This window comes from Colletotrichum costaricense, assembly GCF_030867565.1.
Source record: "Colletotrichum costaricense strain IMI 309622 chromosome Unknown Scaffold_6.1, whole genome shotgun sequence".
In the NCBI taxonomy this organism is placed as follows: Eukaryota; Fungi; Ascomycota; class Sordariomycetes; order Glomerellales; family Glomerellaceae; genus Colletotrichum; species Colletotrichum costaricense.
The window spans coordinates 1,054,566-1,074,000 of record NW_026848235.1 but is presented as its reverse complement, the minus strand read 5'-3'; the positions used below and the strand labels follow the sequence as shown (position 1 = coordinate 1,074,000).

Here is a 19,435-nt window from a genome sequence, read left to right as displayed (position 1 = left end):
GGTTGGAATGCGGGAATCATTTCATCTTGTTTAGATTTTAGAACACATCGGAAAATTGTCACTGTGGATGACGAGACTGTGCTAAGATCAAATGTCTCAATTCAGGCATTTGTATGGCCTCGGACACGGGCCGGAACCCTCTCCTCCAAATAAGAGCCAACAACCAAGTATCATGCGCTTTTCGCATCTGTCCTGCAGGCAACCTGCCGGCTCTTAGGGCTCTAGTCTGACTTCGAAAAGCAGAGTTAGCCAACGTGATTCGCCAATGTCCAAGTCCACAGCCCCCTCGAGTTTCGCGGGAAGATCGATGTTGTGCGAGAGGCGACTGGTTCATGCGAGCACGGGCTGACCTTGGCCACTGTCCCCAATTTTCTGCCCGATTCAGGCTTACACGTGGATCCCGCTCCACGGGTCTTGTGTCCCTGCCTGTGTTCCTGCGTTGCTTACTGTGGTTTTGTCAGACTTGAGTGGTAGGCTGATGGCGTGTCAGACATTAACGAATGACCCTGTTTTTTCTTTCTCCTGATTCCATTTTTGCTCCTGTTTGTCTAACATTCAGTCTTGCCTGTTAAATCCTGTCAGTGGAGGGAGCAGAGACAGGCGTCGGAGCAACGCGCAGATCCAAGGGCCCGAAAACCCGGTTCGGTGCTCGGTGTTGACTGAAGTACACTACCAGCCCTGCTGCATGTCTGGTCTGCCAGAGAGCGGCGTAGAATGGCCATGTGGTTTTAGCAAACAATCTTGGCTGCAGCATGCAATCTGATTTTCGCAAACATGCATACCTTGATCATGTAGTAGGAAAGTTTTCCTGCGTTATTGGTTCGAACAAACTCCCACAAGTTCATGGCTGGCAATCCCTGGAGTTCCTTCCTCTCTCTTTTTCCTCTCGTCCTTCCTATTTAGAACGGCAGAGTTCGCTCCCGAACCGGGATTTGCACAGAGTTCAGACGAACGGAGATGGCTTCCTCTTCTATCTTGCTGCGACACTGGTGGGGGGGAGGCATTAGGTTTTGACAGCTATACTGGCATGTCGGTATTCTCTGCGACAACATGGTCTATTGCATTTGACACGCCGGCAACTTCGCCCATGTCTTCCGACTTCCAGCAACACATGACTGACTGCATATTCACTAGCCACATTTTGTTTGAGGAAACATTTCTGAACAATAGTTTGCAAGCCTCAACTGGCAGCCGTTGGTACCGACAGACGCCACAATATCCGAGGGCATCGGATTGATCATTGTTGTCTTGCCAATACAGCACTCGAGACTTAGGTGACATCGCGCTAGAAAAAACGAACAATAGAGTTCAAAAGCTTGGCAAGGGTCACGATCAACAATCAAACCAGTCGCTCGGTACGCAAACTTTCCTTTTCAGGAAAGGTATCCGCGTTTGCGGCCAAAAATTGACTTCCACCCCTTGCAATGATTGCAATATTGCTGTGCCGCTGCCCGCAACTACATACCCAGCGAACCCAGGAGTCTGCTTCCAATGTCCGAGTCCGAGTCTTTCCAAGAATCCAACCCACCGGAGTTGATCTCGGAGGTGGCTCCGGCGTCCTTCATCCCCGTGCATATGTCGTGATCGCTGAAGAAACATTCGCGATGGATTGGCCCACTGCTCAGAGTGGCCTGCAGCGTCAATCTTACGATCTCACGGAGTTCTTGCCGGATGTCAGGTTAATCTGGTATTGGGGACGAGGTTCACTTCTGGTATTTGCGGAGCTCCTCCAACTACGCCGCTTATAGATCATCATCACCACAAATGCCAAGCTGCCAACTGCCGACAAGTTTGTGTTGTCGTTTTCGTGTGACCTTGATCCCACAAACTACTTAATGCGAGGCAGCGAAGGAAGGAGCAGCGATCGGTGATCTCAGAATTCTCATTCCAGCTCACGTTTATAAATAGTCCATCTTGGCCATTCCAATCTGGCAGACACGTCACACGGTCACACAAGTGATTAGTTGTTTGTACCCAGATTTCAAATCAATCTTTTTATTCATTGATGAACACAGTGCGACTAGGAATACTGTTTTGAGCTCATGCTATTGAATCATTTTGCACTGAAGTGCTTTCAGCTGTTGCCATGTCCTCAGTCTTCATGAAACTGCACTTGGTTATCCGGCGAGAAATGAGGCTTGTTCGGCGAGGGGCTGGGAAGAGCAGCCAACCCAACATGATTCAGGCGCAAAGCTGGGTTAAATTTTACTTGAGAACAATGTTTATTCCATGTGAGTTTCGATGGTACTTCTATTAGCTTCAGGTATAAAGATGATGATACCTCAAGAACTGGCCCCAAGCGCCAAAGCCCCTCCGCAAGCTCGTGAAATTTCTCGCGTTATGTTGATTTTGTGATTCGATCAAAACCGTAGCAACTTTTGCTTGGCATTGTTTAACACGTTGGCAACAAAGAGAAATCAGCCAGTGACCCAATGAAGGTCGAGCTTGAGATGACCATGCCATGTGAGAGGGGCTACGATAAAATCCCACACGTTATAGGTTCTTAAAGCACCAAGGTAAATTCGGAGTCATGCTGCGCTTTGCACCATCTCATGCGCCAACCTGCATCAAGCTTGGCTCTGAAAAATTTCAAGTCAAATCTCACCGACTCGGATTTATCAAACCGGTGATTAGCCTCTGCAAGTAATTAGTGCTAATAGTAAAGATCACATGTTGGAAATCAAATGCAGTCGCCGGTACGCTGTGATATATGACCCGGATGTAGTCCGGATCTGGCTTAAGTCCGCGAGGGCCGATTCTCCGTGAGACACTGGCCGATGCAGGGCCGCTCACATCTAAGTCTTTTCGGCTTCAACCTCAAAGTCCGGGCATACAAGCTCTAAAAATAAAGGATAAAAACTCGTTCGCATTAAGAAGCAACCGAGATGGCTATTGGAAGAGTTGAACCAAAGCTATACAGAAGTTGCAATTCCATCACCATGTCTCATCCGTTTGTTGTCCCAGACAGGCCTCTAACATGGCTCATCACCGGCTGCTCATCCGGGTTTGGACTAGCTCTCACAAGACTGGCGCAGAAACAAGGGCACACGGTGATCGCCACCTCGCGCAACCCCCAAAAGACGCCGGACCTAGTGCGTGAAGTCCAGGATGGAGGGGGCCGCTGGCTTCCGCTCGACGTTGACGACCTGAACTCGGGAGACCTCATCACGGACCTCGAGAAAGCTGGTACTTTGATAGATGTGCTAGTCAATAATGCTGGATGGTCCATCCATGGCCCGGCAGAAGGTTTCACGGAAGAAGAGACGAGGGCGCAGATGGATACCGTATTCTTCGGGCCCTACCGGTTGATGAGGGCGGTCGCCCCCCTTATGCGAGAGAGAGGCAGCGGTGTCATCGTCAATATCAGCTCTGGGGCTGGGTTGGAGGGGAGAGAATCAATGGGCATTTATGCGGCTGCGAAAGCCGCGATGGATGGTGAGTGCAATGGCCTTTAACCCTCTCGCGAGTTAACGGCTGATGGTATTTCCAATAGGTGTTAGCAAAGTCCTCGCAAAAGAAATGGCTCCGTTCGGTGTCCGCGTCTTGACGGTTGCGCTCGGTTCGTTCGACACGAATATGGGGCCGACGGTCAGGTTAGCGAGCAAGCCTACGCCTTCGGACTACGACGGCAGTGCTCTAGATGCAGTCTTTAAGATCATGGCTGCATCGGCAACAGAAGGCTTTCCTGCCGATGGGGATCACGTGAAGGCAGCCAAGGTGATATATGAAGTCATTACCGGCACAGGAGTAGGTGAGGGCAAGGAGGGTGAGAGGATGTTGCCTTTGGGAAGGGATATGGCGAAGAGAGTCGATGATGTCGTTGGAGGGTGGCAGAGAACCATGGGCGTATTCGGAGATGTATGCAACAACGTGTACTTGAAAAAGTAAACGCCTCATGTAGAGTCAAGTCTCGTCATAGAAGGCCGTGCAAATGCCATAAAATTGATATACAAACCCCGAACAATGATCTCAAGACATAATACGCTTCTGGCGGGCTATCATCTTTGTCTCAAAGCTTCTCCATGCTGTCACTAGGTACTTTCATGAAGCCATCTCTTCAATACTCACCTGTTGTCAACCTCTTCCAGGCTGACAGTCTCCCAACCCTTCTCACCACCACCTAGCACGATTCCCACACCTTCCCTCATATCATTCCACCCCATCTTCCGCAACCCATCCGGCCCATCTTCTGCGAAAGCTACATACAAATCTTGCCATACACGTGAGACCTTCTCTTCCAACGGCGTAGAGGGGCCACGAGCCCAATCGTGTGTTCCGAAGATCAAAGGCATGTCCGAGCTGTGATAGGCTCGCAGCCATGGTCGGGGACTGATGTTATGAAATGAGCTGGTACCAGCAGGTGCATAGTCTTTGAGCAAGAAGCGGAATGTGGGCGCATGAGCTGAGCGTGCTCTGTTACCCGGCACATCGTTAGCAGCTGCACTGAGAGTCTGAGATTGTTAGGATGTATGAGGAGAGCATGTCATACCGCGCCATGGCAACCATAGGTCCCAAGAAGTAGTCTTTTGTGATCTTTTCCGCCCAAAACGAATCAGCCCTGTCGGGATGATATACAGCTACTGAATTTCCCTCGTCGTTCATGGTTCCACAAATGGCAGGCTTGTCGAAGCTGGTTAGTGATGATTAACTCGCAATCAGAGAACGAACTCCGCCTACCAATTTACTAAAGTTTCCTGCCTTGGCCCTGTCTTCATAATCATCAAATAGTGTAAAGCCGTCTACCACGGGCCGGAAGCTCAGAAAAGGCTTCTCTTCAGTAGCCCAGTGATGTTGGATAGCCTCGAGGAGCTCTTGCGAAGGCTGCTGTCTCATAAACTCCAACTCCGCCGCAGCATCGCCGCCCGGGAAACCGAGTGCCTTGGCGAGAGCACTGAAGTGCGTACATCCCGGGTCGCTCACTGGAAGCAGAGGGAGTGCACACCCAGAATGGAGAATGAGATTTCGCACCAGGGGTTTGTCCGGATGCAGGAACGCGTGGCAGTCGATGCTGCGGGCGCCTGCTGATTGTCCGAAATGCGTCATTCGCGATGGATCACCGCCGAAGGAGGCGATGTGTTGATGTACCCATTCCAGCCCGAGCCGCTGGTCTAAAAATCCTAGATTTCGTTCATCAGGGCTGAGTCCCGCGGCGTTGGGGAAGCCGAAGACGTTCAGTCGATAACTGGATTCGTGTAAGCGCATAGATCCCGAGTTGGGATTGGGATGGTCCGAGAGGTTCGGTATACTAACTTGATGCTGACAACAATGTGGCGCTTGCTGCTCTCGATCCAGGGCGTTGGATTCTGATAAGGAATCGTAGAGCCGCCGACGAGAAATGCGCCGCCGGTGATGAACACTATCACAGGGAACTTCTTCGTGAACCCCTCCTTGACCGCACCTTTGGGTGCCCAAATGCAGAGAGAAAGACAATCCTCGGAAGTGTCGTCTCGGATCTGGTGTTCAGTCACATCCGTATTATAGACCGACGGCCTGCCTCCAAGCTGTTGAGGGCAAGATAATCCAAACTTTGTGGCATCGATGCTGTCGACCGGAGCCTTCGGCGTTGGAGGTAACCATCGGCGCGGCCCTATCGGCGGTTCGGCGAAGGGAATGCCTAGGAATTGGGCGACGTTTGGGTAGTCTCTGTTGATGAATCCTTTGACGGAGCCGAAGGTCGAGTTTACTGTGATATAGTCGACTCCCAAATTGCTTTCACTAATGATAGACATGATTGATTGATTCTCGTGTTGCAGGTTGCTCCTCCTCGTTGTCTGATGTTGAGGTTGACGAGAAAGGCCCTCTCCAGTATGCACAGGACAAGGTACAAGCTGTCAGCGGGTTCTGTCCTCTGGTATAGGGCATGTTTAAGGAACTCCACATAAGGATGCAGGATCAATTGCATGAGTACGGAGTATCAAATCCTGAATAGGCAGTCGTCTCTATGGTCCTGAATGGTTTACACATACCGTGGCGTCAGGACTCTTCTCCTTCGGTTTAAATCCTTTTTCTTGAGATTCTCTTTGTAATTGCAATATCCATCAAAGTGCTGTCCTTCATCTTTGGGTGTCATAGCGTGTCGACGGCCCTGTCACTACTCCAGAATGGTCCCTGGATCCTGGTTCACTTTAGGCTATATCCGCACTGTGGCAGCGAACCCATTTGCTGGAGGATGTCGCCTGAGGTTCGTCCATAAAAAATGCAAATGTCTCCGCATAGCTGTAAATTGGTAGCATAGTAAGCAGCGTCTTGATTCCCTGGATGGTTGACGTTTCACGAATAACTGATGTCTCTCGCTTTCTAGCAAACATAAGAATGCGGTGTTTGTTCGCATACAATTGAGTACAACGAGGCGCAAACCCCAAATCATTTGTCTGACGGAACAGTGGAGTTGAAGAGGATCCAGTGATGTTGAACAACTGCCATGTGAGGTATAACAAACCACACACGAATTGCTTGCATAAGTGAGACTTGCTCATCGTTGAGTCAAGACTCGAGACTACCCATATGTTACACAAGGCATCATCAGCAGGGCCGCCACGACTGAACTAAGCGGTGTGAATTGGACCATCGTAGGGCCCGTTCAACAAAAGGAGAGTTTTAGACGAGAGTAAAAAGTTTACTTTCGCACTATTAGTATTGACTAACGTAGGAAGCAGAGGACACTAGGGATGGATATTCATGACCAGCGCCTTCTAAAGCCGGTGCCTTTGCAAGGGGCGGCTATTGAGAGGCCGGCTATCTCAAGTTGAAGCTCTGAATGCCGTTTTCTAGTATAAAAGCAGAAGGCCCGTACCGAAAACGTCCCAGAGACCAACTCAACAAGCAACTGCAGACATCTACCAATCTAACAAATCACCCACACCGTCTTCCCCCGAAAATGCAGATCAAGGCCGTTGTTCTCTTTCTCACAGCCACGCTGCTTGGCTCTGCGGTAAGATGGGCCGCAGTGGCCCAAAAGACGTATTTCCGAAACGCTGACTTTTGATTCAGAGTGCCTTCTGCAGCAAAGATGACTGTTGTTTCAAGGACAACGTGGCTCGCGATAAGCACGTAAGCTCTATACTTCCCTTGCGTACTTCGTTGTGTCTCATTACTAATGCTAGCTGTGTAGAACGGCGATGCTTTTTACTGCCTGAACGTCATGCACGGAGGACCTTGCCATGCAGACTGCTGTACTCTTGATGGATATGGACGCTCCTGCTAAGGTTCGAGTTGGTGATGGAGAGGTCATCAAGGAATGGCGTTACCGGATTTAGGAGCCGTGGTGCTGAAATGTTCGTCGAAATCAGGGACTGGTGACAGCAGGAAAGCTTTGAATCTAGAATTTCTGCTTCCTTTCACTTTTGGGCAAGAGAGGTATCCAAGTGTGGACCAAATAAAGTCTGGAGTGCATTGAAATACCGTTGGCACGCCCTCTATGTTCGTTAGTATGCTTCTGATGATGACACTCTAGCATATCATGATGATCCAAGTTCGCAATTGTTCGTCTTGTTGGGGATGGTAACAATCGCGCAGTCTTTATGGATACATCTGCTTGGGAACCTTTGGTCAAGCAAATCGGGATTCATGATATTTTACTTTGAAAATAGGAAAATTTGTAGAGTTCTCAAGATGCTGAAACGGATGGGAAAAATGATTTCCTGTAACGATCCTTGAGATCATCGATTTTAAACTCAGAGTGAGGTGGCTCTTGGTGGAGATCCGCAATGAGAGTACGAGAGTGACTTCCGATGAGATGGTCGTAGAAATTGAGATTCTGACAATTCAACGCTCATTATTTGCCTGTAAAGAGCCTTGCAATTGAGATTATGTAACCAACATGAACCCTCATGAGGGCATCCATCTTGATGGTACGTCACGATGTGGGTACCTAGCCATGAGTTTGTGTGATTGGACTGGTGGTTGATAGCCAAGATAGCCCTACGAATACGTACCCCGTCACGCCTGTGCAGATAAGATCAATCTGATAAATCCGAGGCTCCGATCGTCCACATCCCGACTGACCTTCCCCATATGAATGCACCTGCAAAAGTGGTTACACTTGCATAAGCGAGAGAGGGTCGCTCCAGCATTGGTGCGACTGTGCGACAAATGAGTTGAAGAAAGCCGCCGAAGAACGGATGTTGACTCGGTTCATACTTGATCCCCCACTACACGGCACACGCGCGGCTGATTCTTTACATCATTCCACAGCGAAAAGGACTCCGAGTTCATCACCCCACGATCACTATCTTACCTACCTGACGTACAACCAAGGACTGACAAACAGCCCTGCTGGCCCAAGATCGCTTTGCTGAGATCAAGTTTCGCGCTCTTCGGAAGTAGAGTGAGGTCGGTGCTGCTGGTTGCGCGAGCTGCTTCCACTATTCCCCTCAAACCCCGCAGTCAACAACGCTGGTCAAGCAAGATGAGTGCATCAGACGGCACGTTGGTGGTGGGAGTCGACGTTGGAGGTAAGAGGCTTTTCGAAGAATTCCGGCTTAAGCCTACAGAGCAATGCACAATTATTCACTTTTTGCGACTAATCATCTTCACAGGTACCAACACTGACAGCGTGCTCTTGGATGTCTCAAAGTCCAGCACGGATGCTGTTGTCGCATCTCACAAAGCCCCAACAACGTCAAACGTAACTCACTCCGTCCAGGCCACCTTGAAAGCTCTGCTGGACAAGTCAACCGCAGACCCCGCCAACATCACTGCGCTCGCCATCGGCACGACGCACTTCCTCAATGCCATCATTGAAAGAGACACATCCCGTGTGGAAAAGATTGCTGTCCTCCGCTTAGCATCTCACAACTTTTCAACAGGCACCCCACCCTTTGCGGACTGGCCCTCGGCATTGAAGCGTATCATCAACGGCCACTCGGCCATCATCCCCGGCGGCTGCAACATTGACGGCACTCTCATCGGGCCCATCAACGAGGAGTCTATTCGCGAGCAGGCGAGGCAGATCAAGTCCAAGGGGCTCAAGAACGTTGCAGTCATCGGCATCGGATGCAGTACCGACAAGGACTACCACCAGGAGGATGAGGTCCGCAAGATCCTGCTCAGCGAGCTGGGCGAAAATGTCAACATCGTCCTCTCGCACAACATCGCCGGACCGGGACTTCTTGCCCGCGAGAATGCGACGATTCTCAACGCCTCGATTCTAAACTTCGCGCAGCGCACCATCAGAGCCTTCATCGGCGCTATGCGACGCATCGGTCTCCAGTGCCCGCTGTACTTGACCTCTAATGCCGGCCACCTTCTGCCCTTCTCAGAAGCCATGCAGGCCCCCATCAGGATCTTCTCCTCGGGTGCAACAAATTCCATTCGAGGCGCTGCGTTCCTCGCCAGGGACTCGATAGATAAGTCAGGTAGCATCGTCGTGGACATTGGCGGCACCACGTCCGACGTCGGATACCTGCTGAGCAACGGATACCCTAGATTGTCCAAGAGCTATACGGCACTGGCCGGCGTCAAGGTGAATCTGGAGATGCCTTCCGTCGAGAGCATCGGTCTGGGGGGAGGCTCTATTCTCCATAGCGCGGACGACGGCTCCGTAGCTGTTGGGCCTGATAGCGTAGGCCACGACCTTATTACCAAGGCCCTGTCCTTCGGAGGCGATATCACAACCGCTACGGATGTCGCAGTCGCGTCAGGTGCTAAGATTGGCACCACGGCTGTGTCTCTGGCGAGCGACGTTGTCGAAAAGGGCAAGGCGCGTATCCGCAAGATGCTTGAGGCCGTCATTGATCGCGCGAAGTTGTCTCCCGAACCATGCACAGTCATCCTCGTCGGCGGTGGCTCGATTCTCTGCCCTTCGGAGCTCACAGGCGTCAGCAAGGTCGTAGTCCCTGAACACGCCGGTGTCGCGAATGCGATCGGCGCATCTATTGCCAAGATTTACGGCTCCGCTGAGACGATTATCCACGGCTCAGACATCCAAGGGGGCATCACAGAAGTCAAAGCCCGGGCTATCCAAAACGCAGTCGCCAAGGGCGGTGATGAGAGCTCCGTGACTGTCCTTCACGAGGAGATTGCGGGTGTTCCCTACGTCGAGAACCAGACGTCCATCAAGATTGAAGTTGCGCTGCCGGCAGACCATAAGCGCGTGTACTCGGAGATGGTGAAGACGGCCGCGCCTGACCAGCTGGTCGACGAGGAGATGTTTGAGGAGACCAAAAAGCACGAAGCCGAGGACGCGGAGGATCACCCGGAAGACGAGGTCGTTGACCTTAAGAGCTACAAGCCCAAGGTCGAATCTAACGGCTTGTGGACGCTCTCCGAGACTGATCTCAGGTTCTTGTCCATCGGGTGTTACATCCTAGGCTGTGGCGGTGGTGGTTCTCCCTACGCCCCATACTTACAGCTGAAGCAGTTGTTGGCCGAGGGCGAATCGATGAAGATTATTCGGATCGAGGACCTCAAGGACGACGAGATGATGCCGCCGGTCGCTAGCGTTGGCACGCCTGCTGTAAGTATCGAGCGGCCGGGTGGTGACGGAGTATGGCACGCGATGCAAGAGATGGAGAAAGAGATGAAGACCAAGTTCGAGAGGCTCATCGCCACGGAAATTGGCGGCGCCAACGGAGTCGCCACACTCATCTGGGGAAGCTCGCGCTACTACGACATCCCAACCGTCGACGGTGACATGATGGGACGCGCTTACCCCCAGTTCGAAATGGTCTCGCAGTACATCCACGCCAAATCCGTCAACGAGCTCCTTCCCGTAACCCTTTGCAGCGGCACCGGCCACAATGTCGTCATCCCAGCCACCCAGACGGACGAGACCTCGGCCGGCATCGCCATCCGCGACGCCTGCGTGGCCATGGGCTCCGCCGCGGGCGCCGCGGGACGTCCGATCCCGGGTAAGCTGATGCGCGAGGTGGGTATTCCCAACACGTACTCGCTCGCGTGGCGTCTGGGTCGTGTGGTGGCGTTGGCGCAGCAGGCTGGTACGGTGTCGACTGTCACGAAGGACATCATCGAGGCCGCGGGAGGGCCGGGAAGCGCGCGGGTGTTGTTCCAGGGTAAGATCCGGAGCGTGGAAAGCACGTTGACTGCGACGGCGCATAGTCTGGGCAAGGTCACTGTTGAGAGGCTTAGTGAGAGCGAGATGGAAACCGAGACGGATCGTATTGGGGAGGGGTTGAAGGAGGTTGTTGTGCCGTTCATGAATGAGAACTTGGGGGTTTTGGGTAAGGGCGAGAGTGGCATCGAAACGGTAAGTCAATCTCCCTTCTGCTTCTCTTTACTCATCAAGTCTTGGGAATTCCCATACTGACACTGGCATTTCTAGGTTCTCGCTACCGTACCAGACCTCATCTTCCTCCTGGACACGTCGACCGGAGAAGCCATCGGCGTCCAGGAGTACCGGTACGGTCTCAAGGTCGCCGTCATGATCATGGCCGGACACCCGCTCTGGGCCACTGAACGAGCGCTCGAGATCGCGGGGCCTAAAGTCTTTGGGCTGGAACACGACTACGTCCCGACGCTGCAGTACGTGAAGCCCGTCAGCGTAATTGAGGAGTTCCGTCACGGGTGCGGCGGGGAGAATTGCACGAATTGCCAGTACAAGTGGTAATACAGGCATCAGGGAGGGCTAGAGTCGCCGTAGAAGATGGAAGTAAAAAGAAATCGTTAAAGTGAAATGACGATGCTGTTTGGTTCAAGTGATAGAGACTGTCCCTCGAGATGTGTGACCGGAGCGCTCAAGGTATTGGCGGCCGGTCAGTCCAATCGAATTCCGTCACACCGTCGAGATACTCCAACTCTGAGCCTGCAAATATGTCGTTGCCAAGGTTCCCCCAGAAAGCCGTTTCTCCATCTAGCACGCTCAGAGGCTGCCACCCTTGTTGCTCAGGACTCATGAAGCTGGGAATCTCTGCTGTCTCCGTCGTCGAGCCCGAACCGATCGCCGTCGTCACTGGAGGAGGGACCGAGCCCGAGAGCGCCGGATCAACCACAACTGCCACCGGCTCATCGCTACGAGCAGCCTCACCATCCAACCCAACTGGCACGACCTCAGACTGCTGTCCTCCTCCCGCATCATACCTATGCTGCTCCTTCGTATTCAACGCAGCCCGGACCTTGGCCCTAGCCTCCTCCGCAAGTTTATACGAAGCAGACATGTCTTCCAGCGCGCCGTCGAACACAGGCAACAATGTGTCTTTCATCAGCTGCGGAACGCCTCCGCCTCCCCTCTGGCGCCTCGTCGTCACCAGCACTACGTTCGTCGCGACGATGGTGGCTCCAACGAAGATCAGGGGCGCGTTGCCGAGCGTGTGCTGGCTCTTAAAGCGCTGTAGGACGTCAGCTATCCCTTGCGCGGAGGACTGGCATATCCTGAGCGACTTGATGATCGGGTTGTTTGAGGATGTCTCGGGGTCGTCGTCGTCGTTGTCGGCTAGGTCTGCGGTGGAGGGAATGTGCCGGACGGAGGCTAGGAAGGGGAGGTTGAGGCAGATGCGAGTGCTGTGGTAGAACATGCTGGTGCACATAATCAGCAGAGCTCAGTGGGACATCCTTCACACTCGCAGGAGAAGACGTAGGGCGTACTGTAGAATTGACACGTTGGGCTGCAAGATGTCTTTGTTGGTGAACCACTTCTTCCATCGCATGTTGGTAGGCAGCGCCTCGTGCCACGCGACGAGCCTGGCGTTGAGCTTGTTGAGGGAGACCTCGTTCCATCTCCTCGCCGCTGGGTCCTTCATCTTCTTGGGCGCGAAAGTTTGGGATAGCATGTCGTGAACTATGCGGGCCAATTCAATCTGCTGGTTGAAGAGGAGCGTTAGCTTTGGGCCGGCTGGGCGCATGGTCTTGAGGAAGCCGAGGTCGTGTGAGAAGAGCCAGTTCTCCCAGATTGGAGGGTCGTGTCTGTTGGCTTGTGTTAGTGTATGTGACCAAGGTGTATTACTTGTAGATTTTGAAGTGGGGTTTGGGAATGGAACATACGGTAGAGGTTCGTTGATGTTCACGTCGGCATCGTTCTCGTACATAAATGTTGGACGACCTAGGAAGAGGCTGAACATCCTGCGAGAGGAGAGACGTTAGACTGAGCATCTTGAGAATCATATAGATGTCTCACTTGTCCGTCAGGAAAGATCCCCAGTAGATTCGGCGTCGGAACTCGTTGTTGAATGGGAATGGATTCGCCTCATTCGGCTTCTCTTCTGGGCCCCAGTGTGTAGGGTCTCTTTGCAAGCCAAGGTCCTGACCCATTCTGAAGGCCATGCCTGGTGATATCTACATCAGATCACAGGTCTAGCAATTTGGTACTTCATGAAGGACTCTTACCTGTGTACAGCCACGACTTGGACATGTTACTCAAACCAGTTTCATAATATGCAAGACACAACCACGCTTGCACCGAGGTTGGCCTCGAAATACCCAATTCATCCATGGTCAAGATGGTCTGCGCCGTGTTCGCGAACTCCTGTGCCCTGGGCCGGACTTCCGAATCCTTGGACATGAGCGCACCCAGAGCGGCACATGCGTAGATCAAGGGCGGCGAACAAAAATTGCCGTCGACGGGGTTCTCTTCGAATTCTTGGATGAAAGCTTCCCGGTCGATGAACATGAAGAGCGGGTACTGCCAGAAGAAAAAGAGGCCGATGCAGAGGCGCATGGTCTGATTGGTCAGGTTGGCCTTGTCCTCGTGGAAGGCCGAGGGCTTCGAGGCGGTGGAGGAGCTGGTTGGGTACATGGAGGTGCTGACTTCGTTTTGGAAGATGCTTGTTGGCCCGTGGTAGATCATGGATCCTGGAGGAGATTAGAATACTGATAGTTGCCAAGAGGCGATGGAGACCCCGGCACTAAGGAGAACGAAAAGGAAAGGGACAAGGAAATACCGTCAGTCATTTCCTGAAACGAAGCCTTGGTCATGGCCTCGCTCAGCGCAATTTCATCCGCCAAGGGCAGGCCGGAAAAGGAGGGCACATAGTCTTGGACTTCGAGGTCGTCGAGGATTTGGTTGCGCTCATCGCCGTCGGCGGCCTTGAGGTTGCCCAGCAAGCTCTCGAGCGAGGCGATGCGTGACTCGAGAGCCGCGACATACTCACGGGACACGGGCGGCCGCTTGAAGTCGCTCTCGCGGAACTCGCATTTGGCGGATGCTGTGGAACAGTTTGTGCATGGAAAGGTGCGGGAGCAGCGGATCTATTTGCATTTTTATGGATCAGTCAGGTGTCAGCGCGGGGGACAGGTCGGATAGCGGGTGAGGAGACTTGGTCGGACGGGTTTCCTCGACCGGACACGGATCCGGAGCGGTGCCGTGTACGGATCCCAAGTACCCGGGGAAAAGCCGAGAGTCGGGGGAAAGTAGGCCGGGGAAGGGCGGACTTGGGTCAGGGAAAAGGGGGAACAAACACGGAGAGCAAAAGTACCTTTCTCTGTTGGCACCGCTTGCACCTTGCATACTCGTTTAGCTGATGGTGGTCTTACATCATAACTTTCTTTTTTCTTCCCAATCTCTCGGATGACTTACGATATTCGTTTCTGGTTCTTCTCCATCTTCGCATTCCTGGGCGGAGAAGTTGCACCGACCCTCTCTCTGCTCTTCAACGCGATCGAAAAAAACAGCGTCAATAGCGCGCTTTGAATGGGATCGACCATATCCATTTGCGGGACAACTTACGGCTTAGTCACATGACACAGTTCAGACCGTTGTAAACCCCTGGCTTTCTTCAGCGCTTTCTACTGAAGAAAGACAGGGTGCAGCATGTCTGGCAAGGCCTTGTCAAGGCTTCAATGGGTGCTAGTATCTGATACTTAGGCAGACATTTGGAGTCCATCATTTACGAGGTGAAATAGGTAGTCTCTGATTAGTCGGATGAGGTTCATCGCCTACCTCTTTCTATAGATAGAATCAATCAAATCCTTCAAGATCCTAGCGGGGCCATCACACTACTGGGGTGATCTTCCGTGGAGATGAGCATCACCGGGGCAACGAGATCCGTTCGCGATTGGAGCCGAAGTTTTGCTGGCTCCAAATCATCGCAGCGATTTGAGATGGAAAGGTTGAGGCCCAAACTTAGTCGACTGAAGTAAGCCAGGAGAGTCTATTTCAACGGCTTATAAGTGGCTGCCTGCAGTTGTCTATGACGGCGTATTGTCTTGGCCGCCAGGCCCTGACGAGTAGGGAATGTTTTGGCGAGTGGCTGATTGCGAGCGGTAACAAGCGACGCGCTTCTCATATTTCGGAGCGAAGTGGAACAGTGATCGTCACTGGCATGCCAAACAGCATGATATTCCTGTTGAATCTTCAGATTCCAGAAAGCAGTGTGTTTCTGTAACGTCTAAGACAGGGGTAAGAGTCCTGAAAGGGTTTCCAGCCGGGGCATTCGTGACGCGAGGTATGGTGTCGAGCTGTGCCCGCAACACGGCCAACTTGGCATCTTGATGCGCCTACTATACGCTGGAACCTCGGGTAGCCTGTCAAGCCTGTCCTAGATTCCTCAAATCTTTTCAACAACTCTTCGCCCCAACGTATGTATCTCCATAGGCCGATCACGGAGGAACTGCGTCGTTTCTTGACAGCACAAATCAACTCCCCACCTGAACAGTTGCAACGCCGAGGGCCCGGCCGAGCAACGTCGGAAATCAGGACGGTTCAACCCCGCATGCCACCCCGCCATCAAGCCCGTATCTAAGCTATCAGTGCTATCACGAGGATGATGCAACTAGTTCACCCCTCCTCGCGATCTTGGCCACGTATTGCATGCGCTATTCGCTGGAACAACTCTTAGGCTGAGGGGTTAGGTATACTAAAGTTGCTCGAAGTTACACAGCGCCGTACAGACTACAGAACCTCCCGTCTCTCTAGCGTTGTGTTACCTACCTTACTGCAAGGGCCAATAACTCAACTCTCACAACCACTCAGCATGACGGCTTCAACACACGTCGTCTTCCAGAACGGAAAGATCTTTAGGTCAAACAAAGCACCTGCAGGTCAGCGTTCTGAAGCCAACTTTGCAGAAGCGCTGGTGATTAAAGATGGCATCATCACTTTTGTCGGTGACGCCTCCGCATCTGAGGTGAAGTCCGCAATCGACGCTGGCGCAGAGATCCGCGATGTAGGCGGCCACACTCTCCTCCCTGGCCTCGTTGACGGACACATCCACTTGACGCAACTCGGTCAGGCGCTTCTCAAGCTGAGCCTCGCCCACTGCAAGACTCTCGAGGACATCCGAACCACAATCAGAGACCACGCCGCCGCCCACCCGGAAGCCGAACGCATCTTCTGTAGCGGATGGATGCACTTCATGACGCCCGAGGGGCCCCTCGCCTCCCTCCTCGACGACCTCGACCCCCGACCCATCCTCATCACCGCAAAGGACTTGCACTCGACGTGGTGTAACACCGCCGCTCTCAAGGACCTGGATCTCGAGAACGAGCCCGACCCGCCCGGGGGCGAGATTGTTCGCGATCCGAAGACGGGTAAACCTAGCGGTCTGCTATCCGAGGCGGCGAGCATGAAGTTCATCCCCCTCTACATGGCCCGCACCTCGACTCTCCAGGATCGCATCGCCGCCATCGAGACGGCCATCAACGACTACACGGCCGCAGGTTTCACCGGTCTCATCGACATGGCCATGGAAGAGGACGGCTGGACGGCGCTGCAGGAGTACCGCAAGCAGGAAAAGGCAGCGGGCCGCCCGTTCCCCATCCGCTTCGCGGCCTACTGGATGATCCTCCCCAAGGACGACGACGCCGAGAACATTAAGCAGGTCGAGCGCGCCGCGGAGCTGGCCCGCGAGTTCAACCTCGAGACGGACCCGGACTGCCGCCTTGTCGGCATCAAGCTCGTCTGCGACGGCATCATTGACGGCTGCACGGCGAGTTTGAAGGAGCCCTACAGCCACAACGGCGACAACTGCGACCCCGTCTGGTCGCAGCGGTACATGGCACCCGTGGTACAAGCAGCCACCAAACATGGGTTGCAGGTCGCGCTCCACGCCATCGGCGACCGCACCGTCGCGGACGCGATCGACGTGCTGGAGGCGCACGTCGGACCGAAACACCGCCCGCGCATCGAGCACCTCGAAGTCACGACCGCCGAGGACGCGAAGCGCCTAGGAAAACTCGGCATCACGGCATCCGTGCAGCCCGTCCACTCGGACCCAGCGATCCTCCGCGCCTGGCCGACGCTGATCGGGGAACACCGGTGCGGGCGGGCGTTTGCGTACAGCGATTTCGCTGACGGGGGCGCGCACGTGGCGATTGGGTCGGATGCGCCGACGGCGCCGCATCATGTGATTGATAACTTGTACATTGCCACAACGCGGCGGTCTGCGCGGGAGCCGGAGCTGGAGACGGTTGTGAATCCGCAGTTTGCGCTGTCGTTGTGTGACGTGTTGGCGGGCGCGACGGAGGGGGCGGCGAGGAGCTGTTTCCTGGAGGATCGGGTTGGTTCACTCGAGGTTGGGAAGAAGGCTGATTTGACCATTTTCAATCTTGATTGGGATCCGAGCAAGGCGTTGCAGGCGAAGACGTTGGAGACTTGGTTTGAGGGGAAGCAGGTGTTTTCTGGTAGGAAGTAGGTTATACGTAGGCATAGATTCCGTGTTGTTTAGACATTGTTCATAGTTTGAGTTTCACAACGAGCCTGGCCATACAGCAGATATGGTGGATAGCAATGACTTGGAGAGCAAGTCTTGTACCCAACGCTCCTGAGTGGACTGTTTCCTGGGTGATGGCGAGATACAACAGTAGAATCCAACAGGACTTGCAGATCTGAATATGCACAATGAACACAGCGTCTCCTCTACCCTCCGACACTCTATCTCTTCTAAGCCAAGATACCTGCTACGACGATGCCTATCAAAGCAGCCAAAGACACGCTGTACGAAAAGGACGTTGCGACACTCTTTGGCTGATTCCCTGGACTTCTTCCAGCATCAGGCATAGACTGATGGAAGGCCTCGTACGTCCTCTCCATGTCATGCTGGAGTTGTCGGATAGAAGCTTTCCCGCGGTAAGCATCCCAGTTGTGGTCAAGAATGGCTATCACAGAGACGTTAGAAATCATCGACATCTCCTCGACGAAGAAAGTAGACTCACCCCAAGGCTCATCCTTGTCTTGCACGCCTTCACGTGTGTAGTAACTTCCACCCATGACCCATACCATCCAGCTAATTTGCCGGTCAACCATAAAGTCAACCAGACATCTCCGGAACTTATCCTTGAACGCGCCGCTTTCGTCGGTCTGATCATGTCCCCACTCCGTCATAACCAACGGCGCTCGATTACTCGTCCCGTTCGTCATAGTCCCGTTTGTCATGGTACCGTTCGTCGTCCCGTTATTCCCAATAGTCATAACATCCGACCCGAACGCCGTCAAGATATCCCGATAACTCGTGCATGAGTCATCAACAAGCCCTTGGTCATACTGATGCTGCTCAAATACGAACTTGTTCTTGAACGAGAACTCGGCAATGGAGAAGTTGAACCCGGGCTCGCTAGCAAACTCCCCTTGCACGGGTGCCGAAATGTCAAAGTCAAAGATGCGCCCGCCGAAAAAGATGAGAACGTCTGGGTTGGCGGCGTGAATTGCGTTCGCGCCTTGCACCATGCGGGTCTTCCACGTCGTCCAGGTCGTGTTCTCCAGGCTATGAGGGGGGGATGCGGAAAAGGGGTCGCGGAGTTCGTTGCGGAGACCCATGCTGGTGAAGGTTGTCCAATTTGAAGCTTTTCCCTGCGTAAAGGTTAGCCAATGGACGATCAAGGAATCAGGTGCTTTAGGGAAGTAAGTTGCAACTTACATGCTCTGCCATATAGGATAACCCGCGAACCCAGTTAGATGTATTGAAGTTCGTGTCACCGAACCACCCGTTCCCATCATACGGTGTACAACACCAGCCGGCCTTGGAAACATGATTATCAAGATGCACGTAGATCTTCTGTCTGCCCAGCTCCGCCGCAACAGCATCCCACACATCAAGCCTCTTCGAACTCTCGCTAAAAGATGGATTATTCTTGAGAATCTGCTTCAAGATAGCCGTACCATTCTCCGGGCCCAGCGCATTCTGGAGCGTCGTCTTGAGATCTGCATCGCCGCCCCGGTCGACAATGTCATCCACCATTTCGGTGGCGAACGTTAGCCGAACAGAATTGAAGCCGGTTTCGGCGATGCGCTTGACGATGTGGGCGATGGACTGGTATTGCAGTCCTTCGGGCAGCATGGTCCGCTCGTGTCCTGCCCAGTTTACGCCAACGAGGGCGACCGTTGCGTTGCGGGCATCGACGATGTCACGGCCACGGACGGAGAGCGGGAGAGGTTGGAGCTCGCGGCGAGTGAGCTCGGCGAAGGTAGAGAGCGGGATTGCTAGGGCTGCTAGCAGCGCCGATAGACTTAAGAGTCGACGCATTGAGTGTAAGTTATTTGTGTTGTTTTTCAGTTGTATCCTTCATGAGGTTATTTGGTGTTTCTTTGAATAGAGCGTTGAAATTGTCT

The 19,435-nt window shown here is 53.2% G+C and overlaps 7 protein-coding genes across 7 annotated transcripts; 4 read left to right on the top strand and 3 right to left on the bottom strand.

The window, feature by feature from the left end:
* Window positions 1-2,939: 2,939 nt before the first annotated feature.
* On the top strand, window positions 2,940-3,888 carry CCOS01_06578 (retinol dehydrogenase 8; the record flags this gene model as incomplete). Its single annotated transcript, XM_060454746.1, has 2 exons — window positions 2,940-3,435; window positions 3,494-3,888. 2 exons carry the CDS (start codon window positions 2,940-2,942, stop codon window positions 3,886-3,888), a joined length of 891 nt encoding a protein of 296 aa, XP_060314446.1.
* Window positions 3,889-4,064: 176 nt separating this feature from the next.
* On the bottom strand, window positions 4,065-5,729 carry CCOS01_06577 (acetylcholinesterase; the record flags this gene model as incomplete). Its single annotated transcript, XM_060454745.1, has 4 exons — window positions 4,065-4,451; window positions 4,504-4,620; window positions 4,678-5,182; window positions 5,251-5,729. The coding sequence occupies 4 exons, from the start codon at window positions 5,727-5,729 to the stop codon at window positions 4,065-4,067; spliced, it is 1,488 nt and encodes a 495-aa protein (XP_060314445.1).
* A 1,148-nt stretch (window positions 5,730-6,877) lies between these two features.
* On the top strand, window positions 6,878-7,204 carry CCOS01_06576 (uncharacterized protein; the record flags this gene model as incomplete). The annotated part of the gene is made up of 3 exons (XM_060454744.1): window positions 6,878-6,931; window positions 6,991-7,050; window positions 7,112-7,204. 3 exons carry the CDS (start codon window positions 6,878-6,880, stop codon window positions 7,202-7,204), a joined length of 207 nt encoding a protein of 68 aa, XP_060314444.1.
* Window positions 7,205-8,407: 1,203 nt separating this feature from the next.
* CCOS01_06575 (hydantoinase/oxoprolinase) lies at window positions 8,408-11,566 on the top strand (the record flags this gene model as incomplete). Its single annotated transcript, XM_060454743.1, has 3 exons — window positions 8,408-8,453; window positions 8,538-11,206; window positions 11,282-11,566. 3 exons carry the CDS (start codon window positions 8,408-8,410, stop codon window positions 11,564-11,566), a joined length of 3,000 nt encoding a protein of 999 aa, XP_060314443.1.
* A 127-nt stretch (window positions 11,567-11,693) lies between these two features.
* CCOS01_06574 (fungal specific transcription factor domain-containing protein) lies at window positions 11,694-14,493 on the bottom strand (the record flags this gene model as incomplete). The annotated part of the gene is made up of 8 exons (XM_060454742.1): window positions 11,694-12,471; window positions 12,541-12,858; window positions 12,937-13,014; window positions 13,070-13,217; window positions 13,279-13,743; window positions 13,833-14,139; window positions 14,367-14,391; window positions 14,468-14,493. 8 exons carry the CDS (start codon window positions 14,491-14,493, stop codon window positions 11,694-11,696), a joined length of 2,145 nt encoding a protein of 714 aa, XP_060314442.1.
* A 1,370-nt stretch (window positions 14,494-15,863) lies between these two features.
* On the top strand, window positions 15,864-17,522 carry CCOS01_06573 (amidohydrolase; the record flags this gene model as incomplete). The annotated part of the gene is made up of 1 exon (XM_060454741.1): window positions 15,864-17,522. One exon carries the CDS (start codon window positions 15,864-15,866, stop codon window positions 17,520-17,522), a length of 1,659 nt encoding a protein of 552 aa, XP_060314441.1.
* Window positions 17,523-17,770: 248 nt separating this feature from the next.
* On the bottom strand, window positions 17,771-19,349 carry CCOS01_06572 (endo-beta-1; the record flags this gene model as incomplete). Its single annotated transcript, XM_060454740.1, has 2 exons — window positions 17,771-18,676; window positions 18,744-19,349. The coding sequence occupies 2 exons, from the start codon at window positions 19,347-19,349 to the stop codon at window positions 17,771-17,773; spliced, it is 1,512 nt and encodes a 503-aa protein (XP_060314440.1).
* Window positions 19,350-19,435: the final 86 nt, after the last annotated feature.